Genomic DNA, 20,362 nt, shown 5'->3' with positions numbered 1-20,362 from the left:
ACAATTAAGCCCGTCTACCACACAAACCGGACTGACAGTTGATGGCCAAGAGGTTCAACACAAGCACGTGTCAAAAATGCTGGTTTGACAACTGATGGCTCCAGACACAAATAATGAGACCCTCCCCCACGAATTCTGTGGAAACAGACGTCAATACCTTATTAATACATTCTTGGGAAATGGGGAAAAAATAAGTGCGACACAAAAGGAGCAATGAAGCAAGCAAGGTAACACCCAGAATATGTGGGTTTTCCAGATTCCAATTTAGCTTTTGCCTAAGAACATGAGACATGTCAGGGGGAACTACCCACCCACCCCAATCCCAAAGCATTTTTCTAAGGCCAGCCAAGGTTTCTGGAGAGAATATGCGTTCCATAGGAGAAATAAAACAAAAACAAATAAAACTCTAGAGTTCACTGATTTTTTTTGTGGTTCAAAGTTCCAGTAAGAAGTATGTTAAAACACATAACATGTGTAAGTCATCCTAAGTTGTCCACAACCTATGATCATAATGGGAGAAGGATGTGCAGTGTGCCTATAAAGCTCTAGAAAGCTAAGGAGCCATGACAAAACCTGAGTTCTAGAGCTCAACTATGACACCCTGAAGCACCCAGAGGTCTGTTTCCAGAAAAGCAAGTGTGTATGGGGGTGAGGCTGGGGGGGCGGTAAGGAAGGAGTAACTTTGAAGCAAAGCAGTAACTTCCAACAAATAACCGCCCAAGTGTTAACGTTCCTGAAGTGGCCTCCGATCAACTCCAGCTGGCTGGGGTGCTCCTTGAAAGGTCTGGAAAATATGCCTTTTTAATCATTTAGGGCATTTACTGCCTGCTAGAAATGAAAAGAGTCATGGTAAAGCAGTGTAAGGATGCAGAAAAGGACATCTAGATGAGGGGCGGGGCAGCCCGGGGGACATCTGCTGGGCACTGAGATACACTTCTTAGCAGCCCTGCGAGGACACGAGTCCACAGAACCTGGGAGGTGGCGCTCACAGTACTGGGAAAGTTGTCTAAAGAAAGTCTTTTTAGGCTGTAAGTAGCCCCTGAACGATGAGGGGCTGGCGGTGTCTGGTACAGGCCTGGCCACACGAGTGACAGGACAGCTACAGACCACCTTCCCGAGTCTCAGTCTTCAAATCTTAAGTTATTTAACTGGGGAGAATTTTAAAGCATATTCTTACATAATCTTATAAAGTAGAAATCAAAATCCATAGAAAATTATAAAAGCAGAGAAAAATTATCTTGTTATGCTGGCTAATCTGGTGTGACCCCAGAGCCCTGGAGATCCAAGGACTCTGTCAGAATGTTCCAACCTGGTTCCAGCTGCACACACCGAGCACGGCAGGTACAGAACACACCAGAACAGGCCGGGAGCTGACGCTGCGCTGGGGCCGCAGGAGCAGTGATGGGAAATGAGGACTGAGAGAGAAGCAGCAGCGGGAGCAGCAGGGATGGAGGATACAGACGCAGATCTGACGGCAAAGACCGGAGCAATTCCGAGACAAAAGCTTGAACGAGCCTGTTCTCTGGGAAGAAGCCACTGATGCCCAACATCTCTCTAAAGGTCTGCAGCTGTCTGGGGTGAAGCCCCTTGCAGGCCAAGGCAGCCTTCACTCTCGGTCCCCCACTGCCGGCTCACAGTGAGGTCTCCACCGAGCAGCATCCAAAAAGGACATCTCAGACAGACTTTACTTTTTAAAAAAAAAGTACTCAAATTAACTATACTGTGAGAGCTCCTCAAAAACTTTATTTTTTGACTGGCATGCTGCCTGGTACATAATGCCAGGCAGGCATTAAAAAAATTTTTTTTTAAATAGGCAACTTATAACACTGGGAACATTTCATTTCAGTGTTTCAGAGAATGAACTCATTCTTGGAAAAGGTTTATTCTTCTACCACTCTGGACAACAGAGGTTATGTCCTAATTTGTGAAAGTCACTTCAGACAGAGTGGAACATTTTAGATGAACATTTAAGTGCTTTGAAAGGGCAGTTAAAAACTCCAAAGAGGCCCTAGCCGGTTGGCTCAGTGGTAGAGTATTGGCCTGGCGTGTGGAAGTCCCGGGTTCGATTCCCGGTCAGGGCACACAGGAGAAGCACCCATCTGCTTCTCCACCCTTCCCCTCTCCTTCCTCTCTCTCTCTTCCCCTCCCGCAGCCAAGGCTCCATTGGAGCAAAGTTGGCCCAGGCACTGAGGACGACTCCATGCCCTCCACCTCAGGTGCTAGAATGGCTCCAGTTGCAACAGAGCAACACCCCAGATGGGCAGAGCATTGCCCCCTGGTGGGCATGCCGGGTGGATCCCAGTCGGGCACATGCGGGAGTCTGTCTGTCTCCCCGCTTCTCACTTAAAAAAACCCCAAAACAAACAAAAAACTCTCAAGAAATTCAAGAATTGTCATCATTGCAGGGAAGACAGTGGCTTCCAGATTCAGAGTGCTGAGAGGACACAGGAAATGTCTTCTGTTTCTCTCCCTGACCAGGATCTTCAGGACAGTTCTCCTGGTTGATTCCTGTTGGCAGGAGGCTGACCAGCAGAGACGGACCATGAGCTTGTCCAGCCAGCCCAGACCTCACACTGCAGCATGGCCCCACCAGGACTAGTGGTTTAGCTACTGAGCATGTCACCCTGAAAGTGCCTCTGCCATTTGTCCCACTACATGGAGTAACAAGAACCAGAATCAGGCATTCAGGGCTCTTGTCAAAGGGGGACTTCTACTGAACTGGTTGGTATTCTATGTGCACTAGACATGAGCAGGGCTTTTACAAATTAAATAACTTTCTTAAAATACAAAATATCATTACATTCAATTCTCTTTGAAAAGTCTAATACAATTCCCAAAATTAATTTATAAAATTTTGTGCAAAAACACTGACCTCAAATAAATAGGGGGAAAAAATGGGAAGAGCTAAACTGTTCTTTAAATTAAAAGTTAAAAATACCAGCTGCACTTCAAAGAATTTGCAGGATAAAATGCATCAAGAAGGCCATGAAAACAGCCCTCAGAGTCAGAGTTGCATTTTCAAGTGAGGTTTTCTGTGTTCAAAACTCGCAGTGAATGCCCCCGCTGAGGTCCTTCACCACGCCCTCTTTGACCAGCTTTAGAAGCAACCTCGTCTCCGTGGTCACGTTGTGCATGGTCTGAAAGTTCATGGCAGCCATGCAGAGACTGTCAAAATAATGCAAAGGTGTTTTGGGTTGATTGAGGTCATATCCGAAGCCTGCCAAACTGACTTCATCACACAGATGTGTGGCTAACACAACAGCAATGACACCCATCGTGGGGACATTCTGAAAAAGAAAAAAGACAAAAATGTCTTAGTACAGTGCACTGCTTCCCAGGTAGTATCCATGCTATGCCAAGTAACAAAGGCTGCATGGGGGTTGCAGTTTGAAACATCACACAATTTTATGTATCACAGAATTCTAAAGTCTGACTTGCTATTCAAGTTAGTATTCTAGACTCTAAAACAGTCTGTGATGCGAATACTTTTAACACACCACCAATAGGCAGCTTGGCAATTCTCTTTGTACCAAGCTAAGAGGTGTTTTTCCTAAAACTTTTACCTACTGATCCTACATATGGTGACCAGTATTACAAAACAAGCCCACTTCCTCTCTCACACAACAAAGGTCTAAGGCAGGGGTCGAGAACCGTTTTGGCTGAGAGAGCCACAAATGCCACATATTTTAAAATGTAATTCCGTGAGAGCCCTACAATGACCCGTATATGTTATGCATTATCCAATAAAAATTTGGTGTTGTCCCGGAGGACAGCTGTGATGGGCTCCAGCCACCTGCAACCATGAACATGAGTGATAGAAAATGAATGGATTGTAATACATAAGAATGTTTTATATTTTTAATATTACGTTTTTTTTTTATTAATGATTTGTCTGAGAGCCAGATGCAGCCATCAAAAGAGCCACATCTGGTTCACGAGCCATAGGTTCCCGACCTCTGGTCTATGGTCTGTTCTGAGGTAAGTGGCCAAAGGACCTTCCACAGTTCTTCTCGGGACCTGTCCCTCCCTGGCTGGCACCTGTGGACAGCTCTGCCTCAGAACAGTGCAGCATCAGCACCGCCAGTGCGGCTGCGCTCACCTCTCACCTGAAGCCACGTACCACATCCCATGTCAGGCCTTCATTTGCTGTCCTGGCAAATAACACTTGAAGGCACATGTATAGCTGCTAAGTCAGTTTCTGCTCACCCCTTCTGTTTGGGCAAAGATAGTTTTAGGCCCCAAATGCCCAAACCAGTTTGGATTCTGCCTGTACCAGTGCTCCCTCCTCGTGGCTGATATCTTGCCACTAGCAAGTCTGGAGCCCTGCCTTCAGGATCTCCACCCAGCGTGGGTACAGACAACACACAGGGCAGGAAGGAACAGCAAAGCCCTGCAACACCTTCCAGGCCTCTCTGAAGGCTGCTGCTGATTTACTAACCGATATATTTTGTTGTACATTTTTTTCAGGTACAAATGTACCTCCTCTGTTCATCTTAGTTACATCTGTGGTTTCCACAAATAACTCTCCTTTTCTGTAAACAGGTGGGATCAGGAAGCACCTGTTGCACCCACCATTGGTCCAAAGCAGCTTCCTGCTTCACAGTGTGTTGCATCTACTTCTCAAAGCCAACCTCACTTGTTAAAAAGGAACTGAGTCATTCTGCATGTTGGGAATAGAAACCAAGAGAAATAAACCCAATGGAAGCCTTCCTCCTATTTAGCCTTAAGGCCCTAAGGCAGTGTTCTGCTATCTCTACCTGTGGTTACCTCGTCATCCAGCACATCAGGGTTATGAAAATCAACTGTTCACAGGGACAATGTACGGAGAGAAACTCAGAAACTGTCAAAAACTACCCAAACCATGTTATCTCTAGAATATACCCTGTAAGATAAATTGTTCAACACACTCTACTCTCTGCAGAAGGCCATACACATGAGGAAGTCTCTGACAATGCAATTTTTTAGACCACAAATCATCTTTTTAAGTTACTGTTTTCATCCAAAAGAAAAATGCCACCTTGTCAACTATAAACATAAAGAAATATTCAATTCAAATGATACATGGATTATAATGTAGAAGTAAAAGTCTTTCTTAGACTCGCTCTCTCAAGAAGGGCGTTCTTCACTTGATGTTTATTTCCAAGTTTTTTCCTGTGCATCTCTACATACATATTTTTATTTTGTAAAAAATGGGATTGCATGAAATGATCTGTAACTCAATTTTCTTATTTATTATGGAGGTGTTCATATCCATTAGGTTTTCTTCATCTTTAGCAGTTACACAACACTGCACTGACTATATCATAATACGTTTATAAAACTCCCTGATAATGAATGTTTAGGCTTTTAGTCCTTTGCTATTAAAGCTACGGTGAGCATCTTAGAGTAGCCATCCATCTCTTCAGATACCTCTAATGTCTTTATACTAAAAATTTTACAGTAAAATTCTTGGGTCAAAATTACTCAGATTTAAAATTGCTAGATTACCCTCCAGAAAAAGTGCCAACATATAAATCTACGCAAAAGCTAACAATTAAATTCTGCCCCAAATCAAAGAGTTAAATTCAATGCCTTTATCTGCTTTCTTCCCAAAAAGCCTATTCTGTTATGCAATCAGACTTCTTAGCTCTGCCATTCATCCCTCCCTCTCCGCTGCCTACCCGCCCAATATTGTTAATAATAACAATAAAGAAAAAACAACCAAAAACACCCCAAGGACATTATCAAGCTTTTAAATCTTTGCTAAGAAAATAGGCAAAATGTTATTTGGCTCTAATTTGCTTTTACTTAATTATTTGTGAGGTCGAACATTTTATCATGTATTCCTTAGCTGTATTAATTTATTCTTTTGTGAAATGTCTGTTCATAGTTTATTTTTGTTTGGGTCATCTTTTTTTCTTTTTGATTTACTAAGATCTCCTTGTACTTTGAGAACACTGACTGTCATATATTTGCTACCCCCCCCCCCCCACAAACAGTTATTTTGTTCTAACTTTTCTGATACTGTTTGTCATTCAGCAATTTCATATTTTACACAAAGATGTCCATTTTTAAAAGGTTACCTACCTTTTAAATAAAATCTACCTATAAATAAGCAAATGACCATTTGCCCATGTTTAAAAATTACCATGGAATTTAATAAAGAAATAGGACACTTTAAAAGATACAAAAATATAAAACTACTGAGAGATACCCAAGTAGATTTATAGTATAACCTCTTTATAACTTAGTTTAAGAATCTCCCCAGTTTGTTTAAGTCTAACATTGTAAGTGATACTAACAGATGACCGTGTTCTGAGCCCCTATGTGCTTCCACATGGGAGAGAGTAGCTAACACACCCTAGTAAATGACTCCAATCACAGACTGACAGCCACTGGGGAGGCGCAGAGCCTCTCTTCTCTGAGAGGGAAACCGCACCTCCTGAGGGGAGGACTGGCCCTGGATGTGCTCCTGCACGGGCAGGGACTACAGGACTGTGTGGGCTTGCCGTGGGTGTAGAGGCAGGAGAGCACAGAGGGCAGAGCACCTGAGGACAATGGCAGCTGCCCAGGGGAAGAGCTTCAATACTGAAGCATCCAGGTGAGCAGGCAGTCATGCCTGAGGCTGGGGCCAGAGTTGACTTTAGCTGTCACTGATCAAAGTTAAGAACCAGGTTTTGTTTTCAAGGAGTATATTTAGGTGTTTGTTTTCCATAATAATCACAGAATTCTTCCTTTAAAATGTACACAGTTGTTTTCACGAATCTTTTAATTAGAATTTGATCTATATGGCAAATAGAAGAACCTGCTAATCTGCCTACCAGGGACTACAGCTAAGAGTCTAGCTCAGTGTTTGCAAATTGTGACCCTGACCAGCTCTGCCTCCTAGGAGAGATCTCAGGCCCTCAGTTTGAGCAGTGGCCCCTACATTTCAAAATTCCTTGATTTTCTCTACATATAAAGGTTTTGCTCAAATTTTTGTTGAAGAATGATTTTCACTGCTTTACTGACAAGTTTTAGAGACACAAGTCTATTTCAAATCAGAGATAATAAAGGACTCACCAACCCCTGGTGGCAACACAGGCTAATTTCAGGTAAAGAACTGACCAGTGAACAGCCTCTAGAGCAGGGCTAGTCAACCTTTTTATACCTACCGCCCACTTCTGTATCTCTGTTAGTAGTAAAAGTTTCTAACCGCCCACCGGTTCCACAGTCATGGTGATTTATAAAGTAGGGAAGTAGCTTTACTCTATAAAATTTATAAAGCAGAGTTACAGCAAGTTAAAGCATATAATAATAATTACTTACCAAGTACTTTATGTCAGATTTTTGCTGTTTGGCAGGATGAATCTTTATAAAACAACTTACTACAGTTAAAGCTATCTTTATATTTATACTTTGGTTGCTCTGCTACCGCCCACCATAAAAGCTGGAACGCCCACTAGTGGGCAGTAGGGAACAGGTTGACTACCACTGCTCTAGAGCAGAGGTTTTCAAATTAGGCTGCAAAATAAAATCATCTACGGAACTCTGAATATCCCAATGTATAGACCACAGCACAGACCAATTAAATCAGAATGTCTGGGGAAGGACCCAGGCATCAACTGAAAAGAACTGCTCTAGGGGCTGACTTTATTTACTATCCCCTATAAAGTGAGAAATTCTCACCACAGAATCAAAATGTAAAGAACTTTCCAGATTATCACAATATCTTTCAGCATCCTGTTATTAGTTATATGGAGTCCCAGAGTAAGAATACCTTGAATAACATCTCAGTGACCCATATGTTAATGGGCTGACTATACTAAGCAATAAGGAGCCCTGAAGTCACGGTGCAGAGCAGTGCAGAAGCTGCTAACCATGGGCTAGGTTTCTCCCCTGAATTGTGCCTCTGGGTAGACAGCTGAGCCTAAGTGAAATCTGTACAGATGTCCCTCAAACAAAGAGAAGAACAGTTAACTTTCAGTAGCAACGAAAATACCTTATCGCGGCCCCAGAACCTTGGCTGAGGCTCTGAATATTGAAGGATGTCAAAGGCAGTCTCTTTGATAATAACTGGATTCAAAATCCTGAAATGCTTTGGCTGTAATGGGATTTTTTCTGCCACCTGCTTCCAAAAGAAGAGTCGTACCCAAAATGGCTAAGGAAAGAAAACAAGCATTCATTAGAGGCACTTAGCAGTCATCTGGATCAGTGGAGGAGAGGACATATCCCCTGATAATAGGCCAAGTTGTGGTCATGATTCCCTGCGGGCATGCATTCTGTAGCAAAGTCAGAGTTTTGCAAATTCAGTATTTTAACTCAGAAAAGCAACTCTACAGGGCCCGATTCATGAAGGTGGCACTAGACAAGGGGAAAACTACAGAAGCGGCTCTTGTTTGGGGAAGAAGTTCCTCAGGGAATGACCAGAGGGTAGATTTTTTTAGGATTGAGAGCCACCATTATACTCAGGGGAGACTAAGCAAAGAGAGCCAATTAAAGGGCAATGGTGCTGTGAGCGCCTGGCTCCTAACACGCCCCCACCCCATGTCTGTTTCCCAGTTCTGCGAAGTCTTGTAACTGACCATAAATCATTTCATATGTGCTTCACCTCCCAACCAGAACAACCTTTACTCAACAGAAAGTCCAGAAGACCAGGATAACCTGTACAGAATCAAGCTCTGGAGAGACAAAAGTCTCCAACACAAGAAGCCTATGTGAAAAGTCTACTATGTCCAATTAATTTATGTGAACAGAGTTTGTGCATGTGTATATAAATGCACACACACTCCATGACAGCTGGCCTCTAAAATTTATTTCAATACAATAGGCAGACTATAAAGTAATGTGACTGATTGTAAAGACAAACAACAGAAATATGGCCAAGTGAGGGACATCTTCTCTACATCTGCCCCTCAGAATGCTAGGAATTTACTCCTGTAAGAATACTACCAATCAATCAAAGCATTTTTGGAGAAGCTCCTTGAGAATATTTCTCAACAGATTTTTTGTCTATTCTTTTAAATATCCTCAATAATGGTTTACATTAACCCATGTAAACTACTTTCTACAAATAGCCAAAAGCTATATAAGTTCATGTCTGGTGAATAAATTGGGTCATTGAATTTAGTAGTAACAATTTTGGTACAAAAGTTGATATTCCCATTAAATAAGACCATGATTTCCACCTGTGACTCAATGAAGTTCTGAAAGCAATTTCCAGCACGGAGTTCTGAGGGGTTTCTACAAAAGAAGTGGTTATTTAAAAGACAACACAAAAGCGTATGCATTCCATTATGTGTTTGTTTACAAGTAAGAGTCTGTAATTACAATTAGAGACCCCTTCACTTCTCACAAAGACACATTTGATGGCTGAATTTCTAATGCTTACCAGGGTTTCATTTTTTACCATTGCTTGAAGCCAGTTGAAATCAACACTCTTAAATAAAACGGCAACAAACAAGTCATTGGAGTAATATTCAAAATCAGACAGTGGGGCACCCTCTGGATAAGTCATCCTTATAGTAGTTTTATTTCCAACATGCTCTGAATATCCTTCAATTGGCGCACTGTTTAACCTAGTTAAATAAAAAGGACAAAATGACAAAGAAAGCCATTAACTATCGTATCACATCACAGAATAATCCGCTCATCAAATTCTCCACACTTGTCTTAGGGCTGGAAATGAGTCTGTGGTTGGGGGCAGGGTGTCCCTCCTACCAGCCCCCTCCCTCCAGCTCAGCCTGTTCCAGGCGCTTGATGAATGCAGCCTTTGGTCTCCAGTGAAGGACACTAGATCTGATCTCTGAGTGTCAAGCAATTCTCTCTGCTCCTGCCATTTTGAGCCAATCCAAACATATTATATTTGGGGCTTTCTCTGCATTAGTAATGCTTCCTTGAACCCCCCCCCCCCCCCCCTTGTGCTCAGATATTAGTAGCTTTTGTCAGAATTTCAAAAGGGTAATCAGAGAGGAAAACCTAGAAACCATGCCAGCCACGGTGGCAGTTCTATAGGGACAGGGAGGGCAATGAGCCGGGTGGAAGCCTAGTCTTAGACCAAGAGTTGGGAACACTTACAGCTGTTAGAGCAACAAAGCTTAAACAAGGTGGTTGTCTGGGGGAAAACTCTAAGGATTCTTCCTGAAGTAATACTACTCACCCTATTACACAGTTTTATGGTCTGTTTGGTTCTTCACCTGTATTATGTCACCTGTGTCTAACCTTTCTTTTCTATTCCACTGTCACTTCTTCTTCTAGATCTCAAGACACCTAATCTGGACTATTAAAAGATATTATTAGACATAGCAACTAAATACAAGACATTATCCTGGACAAGGTTTTTTTTCCTTTCTATTTCTCTCCCCCAGCCCCTTTCTTTTCTTTTTAAAAATAAAGGACATTATTAGAATAACTGGTGAAATTTGAATAAAGATTGCAAATGAATAAGGGCTACTGTATCAGTATTAATTTCCTAATTCTAAATATTGTTCTGTGGTTCTATAATACAATATCATTGTTCTTAGAAAACACACACTAAAGCAGTGGTTCTCAAACTTTTTGAAGTCGAGGTGCATTTAAAATCCTACAAATAATTGTAAGTGCACGATATACAAATTTCTGAGAAATATGTTATAATAATTAAGTCAAATATTAAAGAAAAAAATATAATGTCCAAGCGTGCTTTTATGTTAATTAAATACAACAAAATTAAATTTATTCTGACATTAAAAAAATTTTTATGTTACATTTTTTGTTATGCTTTTAGAATTCGTAAAAAAGAGGAGTTGAAAAATAAAAAAACAACAAAAAAGTTATCTTTTTATATATATAGATACATTCTTAGTAAGATTTAGTAAATTTGGCAGGTTCCAGTATGAATGTGTTAAGTTTTTTCATTCTTGTGTTTATGAGAAACATGAGCCTGATGTGTCCTAGAGATTTCTTCAATGTTTGGGCATATATTTGAAAGGCAAACTCTCATTTCCTCATCAATACATTGAAGAATTCCTCTCTTTTTGCTCTTGATGTTTAAAGCTTTTTTAGATTTTGCCACATATTCTTCTTTTATAGAAATCCAGAAGGCTTCAAGTGACAATTCCTTATGTTTAATCACCAATCCACGATCAGTGGATATAGCTGCCAGTTCTTCTGTATTGTTAAACCAAAATCACTTGAAGCTTTCATGAATGGGTTTCTTTCTTTTTTTTAAATTTTAATGGGGTGACATTAATCAATCAGGGTACATAGGTTCAGAGAAAACATCTCCAGGTTATTTTTTATTTTTTATTTTTTTTCATTTTTCTGAAGCTGGAAACAGGGAGAGACAGTCAGACAGACTCCCGCATGCGCCTGACCGGGATCCACCCGGCACGCCCACCATGGGGCGATGCTCTGCCCACCAGGGGGCGATGCTCTGCCCATCCTGGGCGTTGCCATGTTGTGACCAGAGCCACTCTAGCGCCTGAGGCAGAGGCCACAGAGCCATCCCCAGCGCCCGGGCCATCTTTGCTCAAATGGAGCCTTGGCTGCGGGAGGGGAAGAGATAGAGAGGAAAGCGCGGCGGAGGGGTGGAGAAGCAAATGGGCGCTTCTCCTGTGTGCCCTGGCTGGGAATCGAACCCGGGTCCTCCGTCCAGGTTATTTTGACATTTGATTATGTTGCATACCCACCACCCAAAGTCATATAGTCTTCCGTCACCTTCTATCTGGTTTTCTTTGTGCCCCTCCTCTCCTCCTACTCCCTCTCTTCCCCTCCCCACCCCCGGTAACCACCACACTCTTGTCCATGTCCCTGAGTCTCATTTTTATGTCCCACCTATGTATGGAATCATATAGTTCTTAGTGTTTTCTGATATACTTATTTCACTCAGTATAATGTTATCAAGGTCCATCCATGTTGTTGTAAATAATCCGATGTCATCATTTCTTCTGGCTGAGTAGTATTCCATAGTATATATGTACCACATCTTCTTTATCCAATCCTCTATTGAAGGGCTTTTTGGTTGTTTCCATGTCTTGGCCATTGTGAACAATGCTGCAATGAACATGGGGCTGCATGTGTCTTTACATACCAGTGTTTTTGAGTTATGGGGGTATATACCCAGTAGAGGGATTGCTGAGTCATATGGTAGTTCTATTCTTAATTTTTTGAGGAACCACCATACTTTCTTTCATAATGATTGTACTACTTTACATTCGCACCAACGGTGGATGAGGGTTCCTTTTTCTCCACAGCCTCTCCAACACTTGTTACTACCTGTCTTGTTGATAATAGCTAATCTAACAGGTGTGAGGTGGTATCTCATTGTAGTTTTGATTTGCATTTCTCTAACAGCTAATGAAGATGAGCATCTTTTCATGTATCTGTTGGCCATGTGTATTTCTTCCTGGGAGAAGTGTCTGTTCATGTCCTCTTCCCATTTTTTATTGGATTGTTTGTTTGTTGTTGAGTTTTATGAGTTCTTTGTATATTTTGGATATTAGGTCCTATCTGAGTTGTTGTTTGAAAATATCACCTCCCGTTTAGTTGGCCGTCTGTTTTGTTGTCAGTTTCTCTTGCTGTGCAAAAGCTCATGAATGGGTTTCTAATCCAATCGTATTGTTCAGTGTTAAGTGATGGAAAATGCTATAAATTAAATTCTGCCCGTCAGCCTTCAAGTCCTATTTTATTTACACTTAATTTTTGCTCACTTCCAGAATCGGATTCTTCAATATCACGCTTTTTGAGAAATCTATCCATTTTATTTGGGTATATTTATCTAAAAATAATAGAATGATGTGTTAATAATAAATATAATAATGACGTGTTAACAAAGAGTGGTATTTCCATAATAAAATGGTATACTAGAGTAACTATATTTATTTTTATATCTGGGTACATGCCGTGAACCAGCACAGCTAGTAATTCCAGGTTCTGAGTGGGAATGGTATGGAATTAAGAAAATACGAGGTTGGGAGGGCCCTGTAATTGCTGCTGGCAAGAACAAAGTGTGCCCCAAAATCGCATCTTGCTTTATTTATAGGGCAAAGTGGGCCATTAGTAAATCAATGAGATCTTTGATCATGTTTCTAAGGCAACTCAAGAATTTTACCAAGTGTAGAAAACCCCCACCAGAATATTATCTTAACTTTACACCAAACAAAGGATAGAAGAAACTTGCCTCCAGTCTTTCCGGGGAACATAGGGGGTAAACAATCCAGCAAAACAGCTTAACAGCCTTTTGCAACCTAATCAGGCAAGTGAGGTGGGGGATTGGGCAGACTGTCAGCTTACAGCCAATTCCCTATACCTCTGCCTCCTAAAATCTAAACTCCAAAAGCCCTGTTGGTTTTTTGGTCCCCAACAGGCACATATTTCTCTGGAATACCATAGGGCGCACCTGGAAATCTTCTAGGGCACACCAGTGTGCCCTGGCGCACACTCTGAGAACTACTGCACTAAAGTATTTATGGGTCAAGTAGCTAGATATTTGCAATTAACTCTGAAAGGGTTCAGAAAAGAATAATAGTATATATTAAGGGAAAATTATAAAGCCAATGTGATACAGCTTTATCAACTGGGGAACCTGGGCGAAGGGTAAATGAGAGTTCTTTATACTATTTTTACAACTTTTTGGTTAAATCTGGACTCACTTTAAGTCTAAAAATTATCTCTCAAAAGTTTCTTAACCGATCTTCTCCCTCATAATTATGCTGTCACCCTTTCTCTGTCCCCTGTGCTCAGCGGCCTCCCAGTGCCTACGCATGAAGTCCATGCCCCCAGTTTGGCATCCACCATAACCGGGCACCTTCCCAGCCCCCTTTCCTGCTCTCCCAAGGATGCTTCTTCCTCCTGCCAGGTGAGGCCTTTTTCCCAGATCTTGCTGCCTACCCTCCTCCCCCTGAAGAGCCAATTCCCACGGCTGTTCTGCTCAAGGCCGCCCGTTGCTCCCACTTCTCTCCCCTGTGCCAGAGTGCACGCTACAGGCACCCGTTTCTCACCTCTTTCCCTCCCATATCCCAGTCAGGCACCGCTAGATGGGCAGAGGGCCCTTCTGTCTCCCCCAGTGCTGCCTGTGCACAGAAGACCATCCAGCTGATAACAGAAGGCCAGGATAGAGTTCTGGAAGCCTCAAAACCCTGCCTTTAGAATGCTGGGGTCTGGCTTGTATGACACTGGCCAACAGTGATAGCTTCACCAAAGAATAAGAACATCTAAAGCACATGACATGCACTGTCACATACACATCAGCCGGTGAAAGGCAATGGTTATAGCTGCCTTCACCCCTATCTTTACATTCCCACTTCACACCATGCTGCCTTCTGCTCACTGGGGCCAATGGTACCCACCCCTCTTGCCTTAAAACTTGGTTCTTACCTATTTCTTTTATCTCTTGAAACTTAAAAAAGGTTGGTTCTTTCCTAAAAACACATTATATCCCTTGCCCTCTCCTCCTTAGCTCCCACAGTCCTACACATCCCCCAAAGTAGATGCTAATATTTATTGAGCATTTACTGACACTATTCTAAGTGCTTTAAATCTGTTAACTTGGTTTCATCTTCACAGTAACCCCATCAGGTATGTGCTGCTACTGCCTCTGCTTACAGACAAGGACACGAAGGCACAGGGCAGTTAGGAAACCTGCCCGGGATCTCAGCTCCTAGGGACAAAGGCACCAAGAGAACGTATTTTAGCCTCGTCATCCTCCCTCATTCACTGGGAATGTCCTTATTTCTTTCTCTCTCTCTTTTTTTTTGTGAGTGTGTGACACAAAGAGAGGGACAGACAGAGAGAAAGAGAGATGAGAAGCATCAATTCTTCATTGTGGCACCTTAGTTGTTCATTGATTGCTTTCTCATATGCGCTTTGACCGGGGGGCTCCAGCAGACCAAGTGACCCCTTGCTCACACCAGCAACCTTGGGCTCAAGCCAGTGACCATGGGGTCACGTCTATGATCCCACACTCAAGCCAGTGAGCCCATGCTCAAGCTGGTGAGCCCGCGCTCAAGCTGGTGACCTTGGGGTTTCGAACCTGGGTCCTGTGTCCTAGTCCGACGCTCTATCCACTGCACCACTGCCTGGTCAGGCTAGAGAGTGTCCTCATTTCTGACAGTAGGTACCACTACTGTCTCAGACTCCTAGACTAGAACTCTTGGTTGTCCTCTGACATTTAAAGTGTCAGAAAGTCCTGTAATTTACTTTTCCAATATGCCTCTCCTATTTGATTATGTTAGCCTCAATTTCCTCTTTCTCTGTCTCATACCAGGTCCCCACTCTGCATGTTCTGGCTGCAACCTCTAAACCCCAGTGCCCGCCCATCTCTTCTCCTGCCTTCAATCAACTCTACATCCTGCTCTTAGCAAATTTAATTACAACTCAACTTTCATCATGTTCCTGATTCTGTACACCCTTAAGATAGGGACAATTTACTAAAATATATCAACATCCTTAAAAACATTCAAATATCTTTAAGTTAACAATTTTAGGAATTCTTGGAATTATTTTCAAGGAAATAATCAGAGATGTACATGTAGACATATATATGAGAATGTGTAAAACATTTTCACACTAATAAAGAAACTGGAAACAATCTAACCGCCCAGCAGTAGGAAAGTGGGTAAATAACAGCATATAATCAGTTAAAGGAATAATGAACACTTAGTAAAATTAGTTTCCCAAAGATATGTAATGACCTCAAAAACGATTCATAATATTAAGTTTAAAAATCTAAACTTCTTAAGTATATAAATGTACTGATTAGTATATGTATAGAAAATGAAAAAAAAATTCAGCAAATTAATAGTGGTTGGTTATTTGTGCTGTAATATTTTCTTCCTTATATTTTCTTGTATTTTTTCATCTTTAAGATGTAATAATTTACTTTTTTAAAAAAACTGTATTGATTTTAGAGAGGGGGGAGTGAGAGAGAAAGAGAGAGATAGAGAGAAGGGGATAAGGAGCAGGAAGCATCAACTCCCATATGTGACTGACTGGGCAAGCCCAGAGTTTCGAACCAGCAACCTCAACGTTCCAGGTTGACGCTTTATCCACCGGGCCACCACAGGTCGGGCCAATATTTACTTCTTTAATCAGAAAAATTTTAACCAGCTAAATCAAGGAGAATGTAGGCTGACTGCCTTGTGTTCTGCTGTGTGGGGTAAACACTCCTGTCTCCCTCCTGCACCCCAACAGCCAGCCGCCTCAGGCTCGTTCACACCAAACCCCATGCCAAGCCCTGCTCCCAGAGGCCAGGCACCCTACTGACTCAGTCGGCCCCTCATCCTCCTCTTGACCCTGCCTGACAGTCTTCCTCCTTTGCTGGCTTAACTGAACCTACCCATCCTTCTAAACATCACCTCTTCTAAAATTGTTTTGCCAAACTGGGGTCCGTACAGCAGTTTGGAGCATCTAATTATTTCAAGTTTTTGTTTCAATTTTCTTAAACAGTTAACCTCCAGATGGCTGAGACATGCAGTACTGCACTGATCAACAGCAGTGAACTTAACTGTAGAGAAGAAAGATTGGTTTAAAACTAACGTACCTTATCACAACATCGAACTGGTTCAGGACACGGCCCAGTTCTAGTCCATGGAGTATTCCGCCGCTTCCAATAACCACACAACGCCTACAACTCTTTGCTTTCAAGTGGTCCGGAAAGTCATGCTCAGGCAATATTTCCAAAAGGCTCTGGACTTTACTGGAGAACCTCCGGAATCCAAAAGGAGGATCGTACTGGTACTCGGCCACATTCACGCTGGGGGCTTTCTTCACGAAAGGCAGTAAGCCCCTGCTGTACCTGTGCTCGAACAACTGTGCCATGGACTTCTCAGCAAACTTGGGCCGGCATTCCTCTTGTAAGACTTGCTGAGCGTACTTCTGAGCCCTCTGGAACAGAATCACACCAATCTGTGTGTGAGTTTACCATACTCTCAGGCATTAGAAGTATACTCATAGATGACACTTTGTGTCATCTGTAAGCTGTCTGACCTGGCTCCCCTTTTGATAATTGTCTTTTAACATAGAACATCTGCTTTTAAGAGTTAATTTATGCTAGAAACTTGCAGAAAAAGACCTGGCAGAATCACATGACAAGGAGATAAGACTCAAGAATATTTATTTCATTACAGAAATAAAGTAGAAAGGACCTCCACCTCCTATCACCCCCAGCCTAACATGTTCAAAAAATTTTGGGGGAAAAAGATACACTTTGAGGTGTTTCATAAAATCCTGTCACATCCTACAACATGGATGAACCTTGAGGACATTATACTGGTACTCGGCCACATTCACGCTGGGGGCTTTCTTCACAAAAGGCAGTAAGCCCCTGCTGTACCTGTGCTCGAACAACTGTGCCATGGACTTCTCAGCAAACTTGGGCCGGCAAAAATGAGTGATAAGTCAGTCACACATACTGTACGATTCCATTCGATTCCACTTATATGACGTATGTAAAGTAGTCAAATTTATAGAAACAGAAAGTAGAATGGTAGCTACCAGGGACTGGGGGGAAGAGGAAATGGGGAGTTGTTTAATGGGTGGAGTTTCAGTTTTGTAACATGAAAAAGTTCTAGAAATCTGATTCGCAATGTGAATACACTTAGTGCTTAAAAATGGTTAAGGTGATAGATATCATGTTATGTATTTCTTACCACAGTTAAACATATTTTTATATTTCAGGTTCCAATCTAGCAGGATGATAAACACGCGTATTTATCAGTTGAGATAATGACTTTCACATAGTCTGGAATGCAAATTACTCTAAATGGAATCAGGGAATAAGGTCATGTCAACATAGATGTTGCCTTGATTCCACATACAGTTTTCCCTGTAGATTAACATTTTGTATCAACAAAGAACAACTATCAATGCCAAGTACACTACCCCAGCTGGACAGAAACTATGGAAGAACATGGTACAAATGCACATGTGCCCCACAGTCTTCCTCTTGGCCGAATGCTGCCTCAGATCCCACTGCCTGGCAGAAAGTTCTCCCTCATCACTGTGCTTTTTGTCCCCATTTCCACACTAGGCAGCCTTGGCCCTGCCTTATACTTCCTATCATCAAACCACCGTGTGTGTGTGTATGTGTGTGTGTGTGTGTGTAGTCCTATATTTACTGGAATATTTTTAGGATTGAACATGTCCTTTGAACTATGTCAATACTATTTTGAGGATCATTATTGTTGTACATAATTTTAAATGTTTGCCCCTACTAAGTTGTTTTCTCAAAGCCTTGTTATTTTTGTCAGCTCTTTGTATAACACATTATTTTGTGTTTTTAAAATTGAATTTATTGGGGTGACATTCTTTATTTTTCAATTACATTTGGCTTACAATATCAGTTTCAGCTATATAACACAGTGATTGGACATTTATATAACTTATGAAGTGATCATCCCAGTAAGTCCAGTGCCCATCTGACACCATACGTGGTTATTATAATATTACTGACTATATGCCACGTGCTGTCCTTCACATCCCCATGACTATTGTTATAAATGCCAACTTGTGCTTCTTAAACCCGTCACCTTTTTCACCACCCCCCAACCCTCCTCCCATCTGGCAACTTGTCAATTTGTTCTCTGTATCTATGAGTTTATTTCTATTTTGTTTGTTTGTTTGATTCTCATCAATGCTTGTTTGTTGATTTTTTGATGAGTCATTCTGACAGGTGGGAGATGATATTTCATTGTGGTGTTAATTTGTATTTCTCTGATAATTAGTGACACTGAGCATCATCTATATGTTCTCTTTGGAGAAATGTCTATTCAGGTCCTCTGCCCATTTTTAATTGGATTGTTTGTCCTTTTGGTGTTAAGTGGTATGAGTTCTTTAGATATTAACCCCTTACTGGATATATTATTAGTGAATATCTTCTCCCATTTGATAGGTTGTCTTTTTGTTTTGTTGATGGTTTCCTTTGCTGTGCAAAACCTTTTTAGTTTGATGTAGTCCCATGTGTTTTTTTTCTTTTGTTTCCCTTGCCCATGGAGACATATCCAAAAAAATATTACTAAGAGCAATGGCACAGAGTTTACTGCCTCTGCCTATGTTTTCCTCTAGCTTTATGATTTCAGGTATAACATGTAAGTCTCTAATGTTAAACATGCTTGACTTTAACAAGTTATTAAAAAAATCCTTCTCCTTGACATTATTTTAATGATACAAGGCAACGGCAGTTTAGAGATGTGAGATAATAAAAAACATCAGAGGCAAATAACAGACTCTACTACACTACGATTTTCACTGGATTACTGGTAAACAAAACAAGTCACTATACTATTAAAAGAAAAAAAAAATTTTAACCATGATTAAGTGATACTGTGGTGGAGATGAATAATTTCAACCCAATACCTGCACCTCTTGATGTAGCTTTCTGTATTAGCATCAACTACTTCTTGGCAGATTTGATAAGATATTCCTTGGACAACGTTTCCAGCCTTCCCCTCTTCAGGAAACTTTCTAGTCAAGTATTCTCTTCACCTTAGACTGCCCTGTTCCTTGAACAGGTCCTCCATGGCCACCCGCCTACTGTGGCCTCGTGGCTCTGCACCCTGCAGCTGGCCACCACGGCCCCATACCTCTGTCCGCAGCTGCTATAATCAATTTTATGTAGAAACACAGCTATTTTATTCTAGCAGAGCCCCACTCCCCCTTTTAAAGAAAATTAAAGCTTCAAACGTTATTAGTACCTAGAAAGATCACACCACTTTCATCTGAAGGCCTGGCCCAAGTTCTAACAATGGAACGTGGTATCATCTGAACCTCAGACGGTGCTGCAGACACTGCATAATCTCTGTCTCAGTTTGTGTCGTGATGCCTATGACACCTTGAAAGACCATCGCTAATAGTGTCACTCTGTGGGCTCAAGGTCGCATAACCAGAAAGGGCAGAGCTGGCAAGCTAACCTGGGCTAAGGATTACTTCCCATAACCTCAAAACCATGGCCTCTCAAGCAGAGAGCAGTATACTAACTTCCCTGACAACAAGTTTGAATTTGAATTGGCGTCTTCATGAAGAATCAGTGGGAAAGCCCAGTGAGGAGCTGGTCAGGACCCAGACGGCCCCAGAGCTGCAGGTCAGCCCCGGACCCAACCTGCTACCCAGCAGGCCTTTAATGCCTAGTTGGAGGGGCAAGGCAGAGGGGCTGCACATAACTATACACATTTGTTGCTAGACTCTGGGTCTGAAGGTTAGAAACAGCAATTTTTAGAGGACAAAGGTCTAGTTCTTCACTACAGAATGACACCCGAAGCATGTGGTTTTCCGAACCCCCCAGGATAGAAACGGACATCTGAGAAGTGCCAAGAGAGATGTAAGAAGCTCAGTGAAGGATCAGTGATGGAAAGAGGTAGATGACCAGCTGGACACCTGCACCAGGCTGCCGGGCTGCCAAACCTTCTCTTACGACGTTTCATTGGGAAAG

General features: G+C 41.9%; 1 protein-coding gene across 4 annotated transcripts in view; it reads right to left on the bottom strand.

Annotated features, from left to right (window-relative positions):
• Nucleotides 1–815: 815 nt before the first annotated feature.
• Nucleotides 816–20,362, bottom strand: part of ST3GAL5 (ST3 beta-galactoside alpha-2,3-sialyltransferase 5) — a 69,091-nt gene continuing 49,544 nt past the window's right edge. For all 4 annotated transcript variants that reach the window (XM_066377827.1, XM_066377828.1, XM_066377829.1 and 1 more), the window contains 4 exons: nucleotides 16,478–16,821; nucleotides 9,350–9,536; nucleotides 7,961–8,119; nucleotides 816–3,287 (listed from right to left, as the gene is read on the bottom strand). In XM_066377827.1, the coding sequence (XP_066233924.1) occupies nucleotides 3,039–3,287; nucleotides 7,961–8,119; nucleotides 9,350–9,536; nucleotides 16,478–16,821 (939 nt within the window). In that variant the 3' untranslated portion in view covers nucleotides 816–3,038. The remainder of the gene's footprint in view (nucleotides 3,288–7,960; nucleotides 8,120–9,349; nucleotides 9,537–16,477; nucleotides 16,822–20,362) is intronic.

Source organism: Saccopteryx leptura, chromosome 3, assembly GCF_036850995.1.
Source record: "Saccopteryx leptura isolate mSacLep1 chromosome 3, mSacLep1_pri_phased_curated, whole genome shotgun sequence".
Lineage (NCBI taxonomy): Eukaryota > Metazoa > Chordata > Mammalia > Chiroptera > Emballonuridae > Saccopteryx > Saccopteryx leptura.
The sequence above is the reverse complement of the archived record's forward strand: the minus strand, read 5'-3'. Positions and strand labels throughout refer to the sequence as shown.